This window comes from Acanthochromis polyacanthus, chromosome 5 (assembly GCF_021347895.1).
Source record: "Acanthochromis polyacanthus isolate Apoly-LR-REF ecotype Palm Island chromosome 5, KAUST_Apoly_ChrSc, whole genome shotgun sequence".
Taxonomy (NCBI): Eukaryota; Metazoa; Chordata; class Actinopteri; family Pomacentridae; genus Acanthochromis; species Acanthochromis polyacanthus.
Window position 1 is genome coordinate 42,619,985 of NC_067117.1, and position 20,804 is coordinate 42,640,788.

The 20,804-nt window shown below is 39.3% G+C and overlaps 1 protein-coding gene and 1 long non-coding RNA gene across 2 annotated transcripts in view; both read right to left on the reverse strand.

Moving 5' to 3' along the window:
- Nucleotides 1–435: 435 nt before the first annotated feature.
- LOC127533943 (uncharacterized) lies at nt 436–1,910 on the reverse strand. The gene is made up of 3 exons (XR_007941836.1): nt 1,681–1,910; nt 844–952; nt 436–684 (listed from the first exon to the last, which is right to left on the reverse strand). It is a non-coding gene; the product is annotated as an uncharacterized LOC127533943 (long non-coding RNA).
- A 4,072-nt stretch (nt 1,911–5,982) lies between these two features.
- LOC110967114 (dihydropyridine-sensitive L-type skeletal muscle calcium channel subunit alpha-1-like) overlaps nt 5,983–20,804 on the reverse strand; it is a 116,767-nt gene continuing 101,945 nt past the window's right edge. Inside the window, exons 38-42 of the mRNA XM_051947992.1 lie at nt 16,191–16,292; nt 14,479–14,609; nt 11,646–11,756; nt 9,288–9,418; nt 5,983–7,473 (exon numbers count right to left, since the gene is read on the reverse strand). Coding sequence (XP_051803952.1) covers nt 7,464–7,473; nt 9,288–9,418; nt 11,646–11,756; nt 14,479–14,609; nt 16,191–16,292 — 485 coding nt within the window. The 3' untranslated portion in view covers nt 5,983–7,463. The remainder of the gene's footprint in view (nt 7,474–9,287; nt 9,419–11,645; nt 11,757–14,478; nt 14,610–16,190; nt 16,293–20,804) is intronic.

The following is a 20,804-nucleotide window of genomic DNA, read 5'->3' on the forward strand; positions in this document are numbered from 1 at the left end:
AGCTTTTGATTCAATAAATTTTTTTGAGATGAGGAAATCACTATTGCATGTTTCTAGTTAAATACCCTATTTTTATGATATATCACTAAAGCATGCACTTTTTATATTTTCCATCAATTTCACCCAAAAGTTGAATAACTATTTGTGAGCAGTGTATGTAGACACATAATAGAAGCACATTTCAATAATATGTCTGCTGCAGTAGTGCAGTTTATCTACCTAGATTGGTGTAACAGTAAAAAAAAAACATATGCTACTGATGTTTCTGACTAAAATCTGCTTGAAAAGCACAACTGCTTATCTGTCAAAATGTGTGTAACAAAAGTGTGCACTGAACACTGAATAAAGTCTCTGTAGATTATAGACAAAATTTGCATCTCTCATCACAAATTTCTGTTTATTCACCCAAAGTGCATGAGTAAAATACAAAACAGGTGAAGTACTAAAAAAGATTTATTTTCTAGAAAAGCCAATAGTCAACAATGCAGTTTAATTCTGGGACAGTTGCTCCAGCACCGACGCCATGCGTCCCATCAGTGCAACCAAGGTTTTCATTCATCTTCTGGATGTTCTGGAGAATGGCAGAGGTCACGTCTTGGTGTCTTCCGATCTGTTCCAAGAACCGTTCCTCTGACCTCTCCAGATACTGCAGAGGATCCAAAGCAGCTTCCTGGTTCCCTTTTCCTGCATAAAAGCACCAAAAAGTACTAGTTGTCAGTAATTATTTTCTATTTTCATAAACACAGTTAACTTAAAGTAAATGTTCTATTTTGTGATTTTAGGATGGGTCAAAAGATAACATACTGATCATGTTGATGTCTGCATAGTCTAAACAGATCTTACTTGATTTGGTCTGTAGAGAGGAGGACGGCGTGGAGGAGCTGCAGGACGGAACCAGTAAGCTGCAGACTAGTGCTCCTGGTAACTGGACCTCATCATCCAAGGCCGACAACTAAATAAAATGAACAAGACATGCTGTTGATAGCATCTGTAATACAAATGATTTTATCCATTAACTGATTTATTGCTTTGTCCATACAATGTTAGAAAGTGTTACAAATAATACCTGTAATAATTTCCAACAGTGATAAATGCCTTGTTTTATTTTACAACAAAAAACACCAAAAGCATCTGTGTATAAGAAATCAGTGCATTGGATTTCCACATCTGCAAAGCTAGAAAATCACACATCAGAATTTTACCTTGAAATTATGAAAATAGCTGCAGATTACCAGTACTCTTTACTTCATTGTGTTAACTTGATCATTTCAATCAGTTTTTTAGACTTGTATTACTGATACGAAACATAATCAACACATAAATTAAAATGTGTTCGCAAAGAGTTCACTGGTTCTTCAAGGAAAATTTCAATGATAACCATATAGTTCAGTAATATGATTAATGGGTCATTGTGTAACAGCGTGGGAGGTTCTGAATACAGGTCTTGGACTGAAATATTGCTGCTGCTTTCCTCCGGTTTTATAAGGAGTTGTTTCATAGCTTGTTAGCTTACCAGCGGCTAACTGGCTGGCAAACAATAGTTCAACGCCAACCTCTAATCAGTGATCCGGTGTCCGGACCGCGTTAGCTGGCGGAACGTTCATAATACTGATGTGGGACTGTTGTAGCTAGCGTATTCATAGTAGGATAACAGCAGGATGTTGGAGAAATAAAACTTACCATTATCAGGATCGCTGGTCTGCATGGCAGACTCTTAGCGCATCGCACTGCTTGAATGTCTGTGTATTTCAGGCCGATTTCAAAATAAAACTCAATAAAATTCTCGTCCGGGTGAGTGTCCTTCATTGTCGCTTCGCCATACGGACATGTCCCTTCCGGGGCTCGGTAGGAAAAAAAGATTTGATATATATATAATGAAAGTTGATATATATATATATATAATGAAAGTCGATATATATATATAATGAAACTTGATATATATATAATGAAAGTTGATATATATATAATGAAAGTCGATATATATATAATGAAAGTTGATATATATATAATGAAAGTCGATATATATATAATGAAACTTGATATATATATAATGAAAGTTGATATATATATAATGAAAGTCGATATATATATATATATATATATATATATATATATATATCAAGTTTCATTATATATATATCAAGTTTCATTATATATATATCAAGTTTCATTATATATATATATATCAAGTTTCATTATATATATATCAAGTTTCATTATATATATATCGACTTTCATTATATATATATCAAGTTTCATTATATATATATCAAGTTTCGTTATATATATATCGACTTTCATTATATATATATATCAAGTTTCATTATATATATATCAAGTTTCATTATATATATAATTTCCTAAACGGCATGCCATATATATATATATATATATATATATATATATATATTATTTGTTTGTTTGGATTTTATTTTCTGTATTCATTATATGTTCTGGGGAAAAAAAGGAAATTTGAAACTATTGTTAAAATTCAATAATGCATGCAAATAACATTTGATGCTGTTATGTATGTGCCTTGTTTTTTATGTGTGCACATTACTAATAAAAATATGAAACAGAGAGTTCATTTTTACATCATGTAAGATTTCCTTTCTGTTAGATTTAGTGTCTTTGTGGACTTTCAGGGGTGTCGCCCGTGTGAGACAGGTGTGGGGAGTGATGTCATGTAGTGATGTCATGTAGTGATGTCATGTAGTGATACTGACAGAGGAATGGCTGATTAGTGATGTCATGTAGTGATGTCATGTAGTGCTGTCATGTAGTGATGCTGACAGAGGAATGGGTGATTGATGAGTCAACAGTCGGCAGAGAAATCCTCGTTAGAATGAGAGATTGATCATATTTACTTCAAGTATATAATGATGCTTTAAGAACAGGGAACTTACCACAGACTATGACTCAGGCTTTAATAACATTAATTGCCAAAAAAGGCAAAGACCCAATAGAACCTAAGAATTATCGTCCAATATCATTAATGCAAATGGATGTAAAAATCATATCAAGAATTTTAGCTTGTCATCTTTCTAAAGTGATATCTTCACTGGTACACAATGACCAAGTGGGATTTATTAGGGGGAGGAATTCTTCAGATAATGTAAGATGCCTGATAAACATAATGTGGTCTGTGGCTGACTCCAAGTCGCCAATAGCAGCCATTTCTTTAGATGCCGAAAAGGCCTTTGAGATGGTGGAGTGGAATTATCTGTTCACTGTTCTAAAGGTCTATGGTTTTGGTGATAATTTTCTGAAATGGATCCGCCTGCTTTACGGTTGTCCACACGCAGCAGTACAGACAAACAATTGTATTTCTGACTATTTTGAATTAAAAAGAGGTACGAGGCAAGGCTCACCTTTATCTCCTTTGCTGTTCTGTTTAGTGATCGAACCACTGGCCATGGCCATAAGAATGGAGAATGACTTCCCAGGGGTACAGGTCGGTGGTGTTGATCATAAGTTAATGCTATACGCAGACGATATTATACTATTTGTCTCAGAACCTGATAGATCTATGCCTGCTTTATACAAAATTATAAAGTCTTTTTCAAACATCTCTGGATATAGGGTCAACTGGTCCAAGTCTGAGGCAATGCCTTTAACAGCCTACTGCCCAGAATATATTTTTAAACCAGGGGATTTTATTTGGCCAAAACACGGAATTAAATACTTGGGCGTTTTGTTTCCCCGTTCCCTAAAAGATTTAATTAAAGTTAATTATGAACCAGTAATACAAAAAATCTCTTGTGATTTCAAAAGATGGGGGACACTTAACTTATCAATGGTAGGTAAAGTGAATATAATAAAAACAAACTGTGCTCCAAAAATCAATTACCTTCTCCAATTGTTGCCCTTAGAGGTACCTTTGTCGTATTTTAATCAATTTGATAAGTTAATAAAACAATTTATTTGGAATGGAAAACGCCCAAGAATGAACTTAAATAAGTTACATAGGCCAGTGGAGAAAGGTGGACTAGGTCTTCCTAAAATGTTGTTTTATTATTATGCCTTTGGTTTAAGACACCTGGCACACTGGTCTTTGCCTCCAGAAAGGGCCCCACCCTGGTTTAAAATAGAAGCATCAATACTTGATCCAATACATCCTTTACAAATGCTATCTACCAAATTGAGTGAAAAGCTAAAATGTCATCCAATTATTGCATATCTTAAATCAGTTTGGCATAAACTGTCTGATTTATTGAAGTTTGATGTGTACTTTAATCGTGGATCAAGTATTTGGTTAAATCCTAAATTATGTATTGATAAAAAAAACTATTCTCTGGAAACGATGGCTGAAAAAAGGTATTGTGACTCTGAATGATTTGTACAATCATGGCAGACTAAAATCATTTGAAGAAATAGTTGAACAGTTTAAAATCTCCAAATGTGAGTTCTTTAAATATCTACAACTTCGTCATCTTCTTTCTGAAGTTTTTACTCCATTGTCTACAAGGATGGCTGATAGTAATATAATGGATAATATTATTTTAACATACAAAAAAGGACATGAGGTTGCAGCATATTATGCAATGTTGTTAGAGACTTCAAAGGATACCGCTCTAAATGCCATTAGGATGATGTGGGAAAAAGATTTAAATGTTTCAACAGATCAAAACTCGTGGCAAAGCATTTTTAAAAAAATAAAAAATATGTCAAGAGATGCAAGAGTCCGCCTTATACAGTTTAAAATTTTGCATCGCTACTATTGGACTCCATATCGAATGTTTCGCCTTGGGCTAAAGAAATCACCTTTTTGCTGGCGTTGTGACCAAGCAGAAGGAAACTTTGCACATGCCTTATAAGTAAAATACAAAGATATTGGTTAAAGATACACAATACCTTATGTGAGATCAGTAAAACATCAATACCCTTTAACCCAAGACTATTTATTCTGGGAGATGATTCTATTTTAACTGAGCAAGATGCATGCATTAAGAGCTGGATCCAAACGAGTGCCATGATTGCTAGACAAATCGTTGTTAAAAACTGGAAGAAGGATACACCACCATCTACTCATGAATGGTTGATGGAAATGGCCAAGGTGGCTGCATATGAAAGAATGTCATATAAGCAACTGGGGAATATTCTTTTATACAGCAAAAAATGGGATAGGTACATGCAATACATAGGATATGTTTGAATATACTTGGTTAGGTGTGATTATATCTTTGTGTGCAGCCGATTGGCATTATGATGTTTGTGGTGGTGCATCCCTTTTCTTGTGGACAAGGAAGAAAAACAATTTAAGTGAAGCCCTGTTGTTTATAAATTTATACAGAGTCTGTTCGGACATCAAGAGGCAGGGAAACAGGACTGCAAGTCGTTAGGCTTGTGGAGATGGACACGTGTTGGATCAATGGACATGTGTTGGATCAATATAATGTATGGATTTTTTAATTTTTTTTTTAATTTTTTATTGTGTGGAAATTGAGGGATTATGGTGGGATGGCCTAGGGGAGGTGGAGTGGGTGTGAATGGTGGGGTTGCATGGTTTATTCCTTTTTGTCACTCTATGTACGGATATACTGTTGGATAAAAGAAAATCTAATAAATTATAAGTATCAAAAGAATGAGAGATTGAGTATTTTGTAATCAATATTTGTGATGTTGTGATTAATGTTGTTTTCATGTTCATATTGTTTAATTATTCTTTGGCTCAAACTGTTCCTGAACTGTACTTAAGAATGTGATGAGAAGAAGTTAATTTTCTCCGTCTGACGCTGAGTGTTAAATTGCTGCTGCACTGTGGGCAGGTAGCATACCTTGTGGTTTCAGAATAAGAGCGTGTCCATGTTTATACATCATGAGTGTTTTATCTTGAAACATCAGACAGGACGTTCTATGTTAATATACTGTGACAATGTGAGTAATTGATGGTGTTTATCAATGAGCTCATGATTGTAGAGCATTTTATTAACATTTCTGTTTGTAATACTTATTTTACTGAAGGAAGACTGAGTATTTAGATTTAAGTTATTAAGATATGTTTATTATTTCATTTCCTTGTAGAAAACCACGACCACAAATAAATTAACAATCAACCAAGTCTCAAGTGCTTTTTTCTTCCTATACTGTGGAGAAACTGGTCTCTGGTGGTGTTCTGACCGACACTCTGTGTGGATCTGATGATAACACAGAACCAAGTAGATTCTGAATATCTCCCTTACAGTTTGGGAGACCAGGACTGTCTTGGTTTTATGTAATGGTCTGTATGAAACAAGTAAGGCAATTTACATGATTTGCAAAATACACTTCTTTGTTATTTGCTTCAGTTATTATACACAGGTCAGGGAAAGGTAACGTGAAATTATGGATTGTTTTGGGATGAAAGACATGAAACAAAAACAGACACTGAAATTTATTTTTTTGTTGTAGGGAAAATAGATCTTGAGATTCCACAAGAAAATCACCAAACTATATGGTCTGATAGTGGGTATCTTGCAGGAAGCAGTGTGCGTAGAGAGTGATTCTTTTTTAAGAAGTTGTAATACAAAATTTTCCACCATCATTACAGTGAAAGTGAGAAGAGATTATTTTAGGATGTGGGTGTTCATACAAGTACCGCATGTATGTGTCAGTGTCTGGTGACAGCTGAAATACATTCAAAGGCAGGTAACTAGTCGCTGCAAAACACACAGACAAGATTGTTCAGCTTAAGAACATTTCACAATACTCCAAAAGGAACACCGAAGAAACCTAGTTTAAGTACTTTTTGGTGTGTTTTACTCATTTGCACACAAATTGCTGTATTGTGAATTTTTCTTAAAATGATTTCTGCATTCCAGCCTCATGAGGTCGCCAGGCCACATGGTAGTAAATGAGTAATTACCATTAGCTAACTTGATCCACATGTTCCCCTCAGATGTTGCTAGTAACCAGAAAAGCCTAAAAGGAGTGAATATTGGACAAGAATTCAAAATTCCACAGTTCAAATGATGCTTAATGTTGTATTGTGTAGGCTAAGTGTATCTGGCAGGAAGAGTTCATCAGCTCCTAACATGTGGAGATCAGGGGTACAGGTTGTTGCACTGATCCTAAAACAGAACGGAACTGATCAGTTCAAGTACATCATTGGATCCAAACACACAGACAAAAAGAAGAATTTACTAAAAAGTCTAAAACATAATTTGCATGAAATATTTTGTATGAAATAAATATATTTTGACCAACTCTGTTTTTTTTAAAATCAGTACTATAACAGAATGAGGGCAAGAAAATAAAACCTGTAGAATAATTAGAAATTTTTAGACGTAATACTGTTTTGTGGTATGACAGTATTTCCTCCTGGACCCAGGCTTATTGTTCTACAGAGTGCACATGGGCTCATCAGTCCATCTTCACAGGGGCTGAAAAGCTTCTGCACTCTCCATTTTGTTGAAGTCAAAGTTCTGTGGTTTGAAGTATTTTCACGGACATCCATGATGAAGGCCAGTTGTTCCAAAGTGAAGTTAATATTGGCTGTGAAAAGGAAGGGAGAACAATGAAACAGTGATAGCATCTTGAGTTTAAGGAAGAACAAACTTCTGTGTAAACCTTCATTTCTACAGAGAAGGGACACTGAATGCCATACAACTACATTACCTCGAGTTTAATTACAACTACCATCCAACCTAAAAGAGACCTTCAGCAGGATTCCAACCATTGCTGCTTTTGCAACACGACATTAGAGTTTGTTTTTGGAAATCTAACTAGAATGACTGAGTTCGAGATGTAATGAGCTCAGAGAAGATGAGATGTGCTTTATTGCATCATGTGCAGAGTTGTGACAGTGCAGCTGCACTCATGTTAATTCAAACCCCATTCCAGGAGACGACCTCATGAAGCTGATTGAGAGAAAGAGTGCAAAGCTGCCATCAAAGCAAGAGGGGGCTACTTTAAAGAATCTAAAATATGAAACATTGAAATCTCTTTAGAACGTGGCATCATGTGCTGCTTTTTGAAACCCTTTAGCTTCTTCACAATACCAGACACTCTATTCACTGATATTAAGATTCAACAAGCCTGGCAGTAATCAAATGAGTGTAGCTGGTCAGACTGAATCCAATCTACCAGAGAAATTTGGTCATTTGGTAGACTGGTAGCTAAGGGGGCAATTACTTTTCACATGGTGAGAAAAAAAACAAAATCATCTATAAACTGCACTTTGTTTTCCTGGGTTACTTTTTTTCACAGCACCGTATCCCCTTTGTTCTGTGTTTTTTTTTCTCAGTCTTGTTATGTCAGTGATGGTTTGTGTTGCCAGTTTTTACATTCCACCATTTATTTCTACATTTTGATTCGTAGCATGAGAATATGAGACAGAATTTGAAAGCGTGTTGTGACAGCCTATAAGTAAGAAATCCTGCTAATTTCTGTTATGTTGAGCTATGAAAGCATGATTCAGTCTTACTCAAATGCACTAATGCATAGGTGTCAGTTTAGGGGGGGACGGTGGGGATGTGTCCCCCCCACTTTTTGTCAGGGGTCATTTTGCCTCCAACACATTGAAATTCTTCACATGTAAGCCGTTGTAAACCCAGTTATTTTCAGCAGTATAGAAAATTCCGACGCTCCTGAACGCACCATCCGCACTCGGCCGAGAGTTGCACAGACACACAGCACACCTTCGTGAGGTAAAAAAAACGTGCAGATGCTAAATTTGCGCCCGTGCCAAGTGGAAGCTCCGACCAGAGGCGTGCAGGGGCAGAATTTCGGCCCGGGAGAATTAGTACTTTAGCGGCCCACAGACCTCTCTACCTGCATGTAACGATATCTCAAGAGGTTAGCCTCCGCCTTTGGTGCGGTGGTTGTGAGTTCGAGCCCAGCTTGTGGCATTTTGCCGCCGTTCTTCGACATTTTCTCAAAGTGCTGTCTTACCAACGACACGGAAGCATATGAGAAAAGCAGGCGTGCTGCACCAATGCTAAACTTTGATCTCAAGTAGAGCGCCACAAAATATCGTCCCACGGGCCGCAGTTGGCCCGCGAGTTTGAGACCCATGATTTAAAGCACTATTATTATTATTATTATTATTATTATTATTTTATGACTGGAGCGGCCCAACAATAAAGCGGCCCACCGGGGATATCCCCGGTGTTCCCGATTACCCAGCACTCCACCCAGGGTGTGCATTTCCATCTGACAATGGCTGTGGTCTCGACCCCCACCCCCCACCTCCCACCACCCCCCACCCCCACTTTTAAAAACAAACTGACGCCCTTGCACTAATGACCCAAAGATACAAAAGAAGAGTCACAAAATTGAGCAGTGTAGTACAGTAAGTGCGCACACACCTGTGGCTTGTGTTGCCGTTGTTAAGGATTCCTTCTGCCATCTGCAGAGGGCGCTGGCTAGTCGCCTGACCGGCAATATCACCCACTTCAGCGAAAGGGTCTGAGTGGTTCTCAAAAAGACTACCCTGCCTCTGTTTTAGAGAAAATAACACAGTTATTGTGGGCTTCATTTATAGCTGACATTTCCTGTATGTTCTATACATCAGTAAGAAACACTACAGAAAAAAAATCCCTGACCAACTGACATTGTTATTGAGTGTCAGGCAACAATGAATTCTACATATACAGAAAGAAAATAAAGACAAACACATAACAGTTATTAATGTAATTATTGTAAAGTAGTTGTTCACAAGATAAGGATGCCTTGAGTGGGCTGGAATTGTGGTAAACAGCGCGCTCCATAATTATTGGCACTCCTGGGTAAGATGTGTTGAAAGCCTTAAACTGAATTCAATTTTTATCAATGAATCAATGAATCAATGAATCAATCAGTCAAACTTTATTTGTATAGCACTTTTCATACAATCATATTGCACCACAAAGTGCTTTACAACATTAAAAACATTGAAATAAAAACACTGAAACAAAAACAAGAAAATCTTTCCCTCCCACCCTGGGTATGTACGTGTACACTATATATATATATATATATATATATATAGACCTGCACACACTCTCACCACTGACTGTATGGAGACATGGCATGGCACTGAGGGTCATGGAAAACGTCACCAACTGGGGCCGTCCACACTGGGAGGAGCCACAGGCCATGACCACCGGGGGTGGACCACCCAGACCCCGGCAGACACGGGGCCCCACACCGAGGTGGGAAACCCCCCATCCAACCAGGGCGAAGGGACCCATGGACAGCACCCCCAGCAGCAGACCAGATTCTGCCCCCAGCATGGAGGACCCTCTGAGGAAACACTGGAGTTAAAACTTTAAAGCATAAAATAAAAGGGCTGTATGATAAGATAAATAAAATGAATAGTTAAAAGAATAAATATACATAAGATAAAAATTAGTAGTGATAAGAGCATAGGAAGAAATTACAAGGTTAGTTAAAAGCCTGATTGAAAAGGTGCGTTTTTAACCTTCTTTTAAAAACATCAACAGTCTCTGCAGTCCTGACGTTCTCCAGCAGGTTGTTCCAGAGGCGGGGGTCATAGTGGCTAAATGACACCTCGCTGTGGGTTTTAGTTCTGGCTTGTGGTATGGATAAAAGGCCGCTGCCAAAGGACCTCAGGATCCGCGAGGGTCGATACGTTAAAAGGAGATCAGACAGATAAGAAGGCGCAAGATCGTTAAGGCTTTTAAAAACTAATAAAAGAATCTTAAAATCGATCCTGAAGCGGACGGGGAGCCAATGCAGCGACTTTAAAACTGGTGTAATGTGTTCCTGCCCCCTGGTCCTTGTCAGCACGCGTGCAGCTGAGTTTTGCAGTAGTTCTAGATTTAAAATACTTTTTTGGGGAAGACCAGAGAGCAGGGCATTACAGTAATCTAAACGAGAAAAGATAAAAATCACCCCCAGGGTTTTTACAGATTCTGCTGGTTTAAAATCTTGTAGTTTTGATAAAAGTTTCTCTCTCTGGCCTTCAGGACCTTTAACTAAAACCTCAGTTTTGTCCTGGTTGAGCTGTAGGAAGTTCACTGCCATCCATGACTTAATGTCTAAAGTACAGTTTAAAGGGTTTCTATTGGCCCTGTGTCATCAGCAGACACGACAATGGCATTGCAGAAGCATACTCTCACACTGAAAACTGTAAAAAAAAAAAAGTATTACAGGAGAAGATTAGCTGCTGTTTTGTTGGCAAAAGGGGGTTGTACAAAGTGTTAACATCAGGGGTGCTAATAATTGTGGCACACATGATTTGATGTAAAAGAATTATTTCTTAATGTGTGATTTTTTTTCTTCACTGAATAAATGCACTTGAATTAAAGGTTGGATTTTCCTCTTTTTTTCATTGTGGTCCTATATTATTTAGAAAAAAAATGAATGAATTAGAAGCTAAAGAACACATCTTAACCAGGGGTGCCAATAATTGTGGACAGCGCTGTATATGTTATCAAAGGGGCTAACTCGTCTCCTACCACGGTGTGTCCATGCATTTTTCTACCTAAGAACACTAAAATACAGTACACTCCCTTATTTTGTTATAGTATTCAAAATGATGGTTTGTAAACTTTGTTCACTGCTGTTCTGAAACAAAAACATTTCAAAATGTTGCTGATGAGTTAGGAGGAGATGTGTGGAGTGCGTTTCAAAGTGTTTTCTAACAGATTTTACTCAACTACTGCTGAACTGAAAACAAGTGAAGTTGTTGGGCTGTTTGTAAAAACGCTCAGCTCTGTTACCCTTAAGATGCCCTCCACTCCTCGGTCCAGCTCCTCCTCAGTAATTAGGTCTCCAGAAATGGTCCTGTGGAGCTCTGGAGCTGCCTCCTCCTCGATGTTCCTCAGTCCTGCCTGATCAACACAGACAAGGACATGGTTAGAGAAATAAATCATTATAAACTTATTCTGCACTAATTAACAGTGGCTGGTTGGTAAAGCCCATCCTTAGATGACAGTGAACACATACACACGTGGACAAAATTGTTGGTACCCCTCAGTTAAAGAAGGAAAAACCCACAATTCTCACTGAAATCACTTGAAACTCACAAAAGTAACAATAAATAAAAATTTATTGAAAATTAAATCATCAAAATCAGCCATCACTTTTGAATTGTTGATTAACATAATTATTTAAAAAAACAAACTAATGAAATAGGGCTGGACAAAAATGATGGTACCCATAACTTAATATTTTGTTGCACAACCTTTTGAGGCAATCACTGCAATTAAACGATTTCTGTATTTGTCAATGAGCGTTCTGCAGCTGTCAACAGGTATTTTGGCCCACTCCTCATGAGCAAACAGCTCCAGTTGTCTCAGGTTTGATGGGTGTCTTCTCCAAATGGCATGTTTCAGCTCCTTCCACATATGTTCAATGGGATTCAGATCTGGGCTCATAGAAGGCCACTTTAGAATAGTCCAACGCTTTTCTCTCAGCCATTCTTGGGTGTTTTTGGCTGTGTGTTTTGGATCGTTGTCCTGTTGGAAGACCCATGACCTGCGACTGAGACCAAGCTTTCTGACACTAGGCAGCACATTTCTCTCCAGAATGCCTTGATAGTCTTCAGATTTCATCGTACCTTGCACACTTTCAAGACACCCTGTGCCAGATGCAGCAAAGCAGCCCCAAAACATTACTGAGCCTCCTCCATGTTTCACCGTAGGGACAGTGTTCTTTTCTTCGTATGCTTGGTTTTTGAGTCTATGAACATAGAGTTGATGTGCCTTACCAAAAAGCTCCAGTTTGGTCTCATCTGTCCAAAGGACATTCTCCCAGAAGCTTTGTGGCTTGTCAACATGCATTTTTGCAAATTCCAGTCTGGCTTTTTTATGAGTTTTTTTCAGCAGTGGTGTCCTCCTTGGTCGTCTCCCATCAAGTCCACTTTGGCTCAAACAACGACGAATGGTGCGATCTGACACTGATGTACCTTGGCCTTGGAGTTCACCTTTAATTTCTTTGGAGGTTGCTCTGGGCTCTTTGGATACAATTCCAACGATCCGTCTCTTCAATTTGTCATCAATTTTCCTCTTGCGGCCACGTCCAGGGAGGTTGGCTACTGTCCCGTGGGTCTTGAACTTCTGAATAATATGAGCCACTGTTGTCACAGGAACTTCAAGCTGTTTAGAGATGGTCTTATAGCCTTTACCTTTAAGATGTTTGTCTATCATTTTTTTTCGGATGTCCTGGGACAATTCTCTCCTTCGCTTTCTGTTGTCCATGTTCAGTGTGGTACACACCTTTTCACCAAACAGCAGGGTGACTACTTGTCTCCCTTTAAATAGGCAGACTGACTGATTATGAGTTTGGAAACACCTGTGATGTCAATTAAATGACACACCTGAGTTAATCATGTCACTCTGGTCAAATAGTTTTCAATCTTTTATAGAGGTACCATCATTTTTGTCCAGGCCTGTTTCATTAGTTTGTTTTTTTAAATAATTATGTTAATCAACAATTCAAAAGTAATGGCTGTTTTTGATGATTTAATTTTCAATAAATTTTTATTTATTGTTACTTTTGTGAGTTTCAAGTGATTTCAGTGAGAATTGTGGGTTTTTCCTTCTTTAACTGAGGGGTACCAACAATTTTGTCCACGTGTGTAGTTAGTGATGAACCCTGGACTCATTGGATGGTTCTGGTCATTCATCTCCAGCAGACGCTCAGGTCTCCTCTCCTACTCCAGAGTCATGTCAAACATCTTTCTACTGCCAGCTGGTGTTTTTGATAACTCTGTCACGCCCTCCACCTCTGATGCCGGTTCTCTGGTCCCCCCCCTCTTCCTCTCTCTCTCTAGGTGGGTGAGTGTGGTGTGTGGTACAGGCACTGCCAATCCATAATCACCTGCTGAGCTCATGAGAAGCTGGGAGTGATCAGCTGCAACTACTCTCCTCCTCCACATAGGCCACACATGGATCAATACTCACCACCGGGCTGTTGAACAACCTCAGTCAGTTTCTGATCTTGTTCCGTCTAGCTCTCTTGGGTTTCCTTGTTCTAACTACTGTTTTCTTGTGCCTTACTTAAAGATCTCCACCTGCCTGCAACTCCCTCACCTGGATCCTCCATCTGCTCTCCTCTATCAGTCTGGACCCTCTCTGATCACCGTTCCAAACCCAGCTCCAGCTGCAGCACCCGTCTCGTCTCCACCATCATCCCCACCTCCGTCCACCTCGTCCTCCACTGCCTCCCCTCATGTCTGCAGTCAGCTAAGGTCCTCTGAGTGCAGCCTCAGAAATTAGAGCATTTAGTAGGGAGTGTTTCTTTGTATCAGCTCCAGATTCCTGTTTTCATAGTTGTCTGAATATTCGTAGTAAGTATTGCTTTGTTAGTATGAACTCCAGTTTTACTGTTTGACCTTTTTGCCGTGCTGTGAATTTTCCTAGTTGTCTGAGTATTAGTAGAAAGTATTCAGTATTCTACATAACTATCGTGTCAGCTATCGATACAGATTAATGGAAAACAAAACGATGCTGGCATTGTTATTCTTACTATTATTAAATCAAAAGTAATTAAATGAATGAACAGAAATATATGAATAATGAAATCATTGTCTTTGAACCATTAGCTGCCTACCTGTATCTCATTGGAGGCACTTTTCTTGGTTGGATGATAGCCATAGTACTCCTCCTGTCTCTTCTTCAGTTTTCTAAAATAATCTTGGATTAGGAAAGTGGCATAGAACTTTCCCACTGTCACCTCGTCATCTGTTTAAAAAAATTAAATAAAAAATGTGTTCAAAATATGGAAAACTATGCCACATATTTGGATCTCTCTGAGCTTGTCACGGCCAACAGGGAACTCAGCAGACAGATAATAGTACAGAGCTGTTCACAGACTCAGTGCAAAAACAAGAGGCAATATGCACATGGGGAACCAGAGAGGGAAACTGTAAATACTAATGAACTTTACTACCTGCAAGAGCACAATTATCACATGGCAGTGGTGGCACAACGCTTAAGTTTCTCAACTACTGATCAGAGGTTCAAACCCCAATATGGCCACTGTCCAGCCTTTAACCCTTCCTGCTGTACCATGGCTGACCATGATTGGGATAAGTGAAAACAACATTTGACAGTGTTGTAAAAATGTATTTGTGACAATATAGGCTTCTTTTCTTTCTGCACTAAACTGGTTTAAATCATTTTATCAGACAGATTCCAGTTTTCATGCGCTATAGCAGGACTAATACTGCTACAGACAATATATATATATAATCAGGTAGATTTCATATGAAAAGCTTGTGATATATGCTTAAGGCCAATTCATGCTTACCACATCCAAGTCTCTGCAAGGATCCACTGATAAGATTTTGTCACTGGTCTAACTTCATAAGGGTGTGTGAGTACTTGGACTGTACACAGTGCTCACACACTAATGGAATTTACAGGATAACATGCGGTACTTAACAAGTCAAAGTCATACTTCTTTTAGGACAAACTGTACACGGATATGTGCTGTTTTTCACACCTTTAGAATTCATCATTAAAAGGTTTCAGATTGAAATATTTACTGCAGGACTTAGGAGTTTCTTGGACTTCATGCTTTCCATCAGTGGTGCCCAAACAAAGATGGATCACACATTAAAAGTTTCAAATTGCACAGAAATCCTATGATTGTCTGCTCATTGTGCTCCGTACACTGCAGGAGTAACACACTGACAGATGCTACTGCCTCATCCGTCAGCTGCTGCACACTGTATAAAGTGTCTCTCACAATGCAGAAACCATGAATTTTATTTTAGGACGTTGGGGGACCTCCCATGATGCATTTAGCACTTCTCCTCTCCTGTCTTTCACTCTCCATACAATTATATGCCTCCTATCTCATCATATACAGACACTTGTTCACCAAACCTTGGTGTCACTTTTTTGCATAACCCTCTACCATCACTTTTCAACATACAGGATAGTAGTCATACTCATGCTCTACATTTTGTTGAAGAAGGTCATACACAGTACAGACCAATCCTCATAAGGAGGTGTAGGTGGTGGGGGGAGCATCAATCAAACAGTGACTCTTCACCCAGGGCAGTGAGGTCTGTGTTTGTTCTGGGACTGCTGCTGACTTCTGAAATCCTGTATGGACCTCAGGTCACTGAGGAAAGCCTTTGTGGTTGAGACATTGACAAGTCCCTTTAGAATTAAAGAACTGGGAACATGAAGGGGATGCGCAGGTTGTTGTTTTGATTTATGCAGATTGTTTTTACCAAGTACATAGAAAACGGATCAAAAACAAATGTATGTGTATGCCTCCTGAGGACAGGCTTAGCACTCATGAAAGCTGACCTCCTATAGGTGGAATGACTTGATCCAGGAGTTTCATACTGGTACGCTTCCAGATCTTCTTGATAATCGCCCTTAAATCCTCATTGGCTTGTTCAAAATTGCCTTTATAACAGAAGAAAAATACAGCACAAAAGGAATTACAAACAACCAAAAAAGACAAACATACCATAATAACAAAGTCCCTCAATAGTCAGTGTTGTGAAATAGTATTGCTAAATGTGTCAAACTAACAATTACATATATTTTTTTACTTTTTGTTTTTACTAAACGGAGTGATTATACGCTGTATTAGTGCACTGCGTTCTGTATGGAAGACAGATGACTGAAAATGTAGCTCCTGTAACACCTCCATAATATCTTCACATCTGTAACCTCTAGCAACCATCTCACTACCCCTGATCTTCTATTAGGAATTAGTACAGAACACAGAGAAAGTGAGGCCAGCAGGAGACCTTCTCCCCCCCCAAAAAATGGAGGTGGCTCCATCAACTCAGAGTGGCAGAGTGGTATGTGCAGGCATGTGGCAGAAAGGCGGGTGATTGAGGTGTAGTCCTGCTTCTGAACATCAGCTACAAATTTTACCTCCACTTAACAGAGCGTGATATTTTCCTGAGTCTTAGAACACAGTTTTAGTGCATGAGTCCAGCGAATAAGCAAGTGAAGACTGAAAGTAAACAGCAACAAAAGTAAAACATAATTCTGGGACTAATGGTCTCATCTACAGTATCAAAGGACATTAACCTGTGTCTTCTGGATGAAAGGTCAGTCACTGGTCTACGCGGCCATCCACCCATCCTGCCTCCTATCTTGGACATTGTCACTTTAAAAATGGCCTGATTTCCCACCCCAAGAGTGATCACAAACCACAAAACATTGAAAGCATAACTGAGAATGCAGTTTAGTCACTCAGGAACATAATCTTGTAGGGATTGGCCAAGGCTGGCCTTGAGAGGTGGTTGGCTGGGCAGAAACTGATCTGGAATTGTTGTTTTTTTCTTCACCGTCTGTTCCATACTGTTATGGTTGCATCAGTCAGACACTTTTCTGTTTTTTGGAGCTGAAACTTAGCTGTACTGCCTCCAAGAGCCGCATCATATCATGGAAATAAATCCATCCATCCATCCTCTATACACCGCTTTATCCTCATAGGGTCATGGGGGGTGCTGGAGTCTATCCCAGCTGACTCGGGTGAAGTCAGGGGACACCCTGGACAGGTCACCAGTCTGTCACAGGGCTACATATACAGACACACAATCACACTCACATTCACACCTACAGACAATTTAGAGTAACCAATTAACCTCAGTATGTTTTTGGACTGTGGGAGGAAGCCGGAGTACCCGGAGAAAACCCACGCATGCACAGGGAGAACATGCAAACTCCATGCAGAAAGGTTGGACATACATTCTTCAATTAAATAATGGACCGGGCAAAGGGAATGAGAGGAAAAGCAGACATACAGACAGTCAAGAAATAAATAATTAGTGTAAATTAATTATGTGCCATTCATTTATGGTCGAGTGTGTGGAGCTACTGCAAACTAGAAATATTTGAAATGCAAATAATAACAATATCAAAAAATTATAATTTCATTTGTTACAGATATTATCAGCAGATGCTTGTTGTTGTGAAGTAGTTTGTGTTTTCGGCTACTGCATGGATTACCATGCAACACTGAAAAGTGTAAAGTGAGCTGTGTGCTTCTGTTAACTGTTTTGTGATAATGTGACAGTAAGGTATCGCACTTGACATGAAAAAAAATTCAATAACCTTTATGTGGGATACTGGAGTGTAGGGCTGCAACAACGAATTGATAAAATCGATAATAATCGATTATTAAAAGCGTTGGCAAGAATTGCATTATCGAATCGTTGTGTCACATGATTTACACGTCACTCGCCATGTCGCAGAGCCGTCGGAGTTGAACAGAGTGAGGTGGAGGCAGAGCAGAGGCTGTATATTCAAAGGAAGAGTAAATTCAACAAATGAATCATGACTGACACGGAGAAAACAGTTTCTCAAAACCAAAAAACATGCCGCTTGTCCACTACATGCGATTGTCCCGCACGGCAATGCACGTATCTGAAAATCACACGGCTGATGGACGGTGACAAGCGGACCGCTACATGGTCATGTGACCACGCTTTCAGCTTGACCGTCCGACAGATGAGTCCTCCAGCGGCTCGGTGGAAAACTTTCTGTATTATTTCAAAAACACTTAAGCAAAAAATATTTCTGAAATCCTTTGAAGATGAATAAGCTTTAGCAGCTGATGCTGTCCTTGTTTTAGTTCACTAAAAGTTAGTTTTGATGTTTGGGGATGTGGTATCTGATCTGTTACATGTATTACTTATTAAGTTAGTAGTATAGAATCTGTTTTGTTTGTTCTAGTATTTGATATGAGTTGCTTGTTATATGTAGTGTTTGCTCTGATGTCTCTGACCACAGATGGAACCTGCATTACATTCAACCCATGCCATGGAAAAGTGTTCTCCTGTTTACAGAGCCCTGTTGGAGGTGTTTTTATGAGGGTTCTTCTGTCTAAAATACTGATTTAGGGATTCTTCAGCTGTTGTAGACAAGGGGGGTTTGTTTGGGGATGCTCTCTGCTTTCCCCATATGGTAGGCAATAAAGAACCATTTGTTTTAACCCCTCCTATATGTTGAAAACCTATAAAAGTGATTGCTGGCTATTGTCAAGCAAGGAGGACTCAATTGGCCGGCTCCTTCCAGGCAGGTTCTGTCTGTACTGATGCTGCTCTTTCTTTTAATAAAATACTTTTAAAGAAAGTCTGTGTCACGGACATTTTCTCCTTCACCTGCACATCACGGACACCAGAGAGAGAAACAACGACAGGGACAGTAGAAGTCGAGTCTACTTTATGCAAATGAGCTGCAGGTAAACACACCGGATCACAGCTGGAAACCCACCAACCGGACCAGCATGCCTCATTCGGTGTGTGTCATCTAGTGGACACACACTTTAAGTCACTACATTATCCTGTGTTTGTTCCACTTTAAAGTGAGGAAATGTAACGTCAGTAGCCTATTTCTGTTAGCTCGCCTGATGCTAGCTTTAGCTTGTTAGCTGATTAATGACAGTGATAGGGTGTGTGAGAGATGCTTTTTATTTCACTTTAATCAGCTTAAGCATGGTTTGGATATGCATTATAAATAAATGAACTTGCACACAGGGGTGGTAATAATTTAAAAATTGAGCCTCTGGTTTTAATTTTCTGACAAAGTCTGAGTGAAGACACTGGTCTGTGTTGGAGTGAGGCAGGATGAATAGCATTAACAGGCTTCATGATGAGAAAGACATCATGTCCACCACAGAAAGCAGCTGTCTGACTGAGAGCATCCTCAGCATGACCGTCACTGACATGAGGCCTCTGATGGTTGAAGATGAAGGCTTCACTACAATCATCTTATTTGCTCTGTCAGTCCAAATCTTTGATTTCTGAATAAAGAAGCAGAAATTAAAAATGTATTTTTTTACCCGATTCTTCGATTAATCGAAAAAATACTCGACCGATTAATCGATTATTAAAATAATCGTTAGTTGCAGCCCTACTGGAGTGTCCAGAACAAATTGTAAATACAGTATTGTCACAGTTGATAAGGAAACCTTATTAGCAAACAGTCATCACATCAACAGACGCACTACATCATATATATGTTATGAGTTTCTATTCACCACCAGAGGGTAAAAATAAGAATAATATTTACTTTTGTTCTCTGTCTGCACCACACACTGATGTATGCTAAAGGAACGTATTTAACCACTAGTTGCTAGATGTTTCTGGCCGTTGTTAGCTGCTCAGCTCATAGCGTACAGTGATTTTTATACCATTTTTAAAACCAGAAAACAGCTGCTGCAACAGGAAACAAAGCACTCTAAAGCAAAACGAAGCAGGAGAAAACTCAGCAATAATTCTCTGTTGGTTTGCTGCTATGAGTGGTGTTGCTGCTTAGCTCCAGATTTAGTTTACAGTTTCCCCATATGGTATTTGGGGCCAAACACTAAGTTCTGTAAAATAGTATGGCTAAATTTGGAGAATTGTATGGGAGCGTTTGTATTTTCACCCTAAAAAAACAACCCTGGAAGGACATTTTAACTACAGTGAACCCTCACTATAACGTGGTTCACCTTTCACAGCTTCGCTGTTTCACTAATTTTTTTAGTGCAGTTTTTTTATGCTTTTTTTCATCCTGATTGGCTAAGGGACTGACCAATGTGAACAGTCTCCGCGCCTCGTCTCCTCTGCCATACAGGCCAGCGCTGCCTGCTGTGGAGCGCTGGATCATTTCTCTCCTTGCTCTCCATGTAGTGAGACACCCTGAAAGACGGAGCCGACGGAGCAGCCTTATTCTTTTCCCCCGCCGTCTCTGGCCACCGCAGCCGCGCTCCCCAGGAGAAGAGCGCCGGCGCGAGCCTTCCCCACCCCCGACTGCTCCAGTTGATTCAGCCGGTCCGCTCTCTGAGGCAAGAGTACCGCCGCGGCGTCCACCTGGCTGCAGCTGCAGCGCTCCCCCAAGTGCAGTATTGTATAATAACTGTAAAAAATAAAGCTGACTACTTCATGGATTTTGCCTATCGCGGGTTCTTTTTGG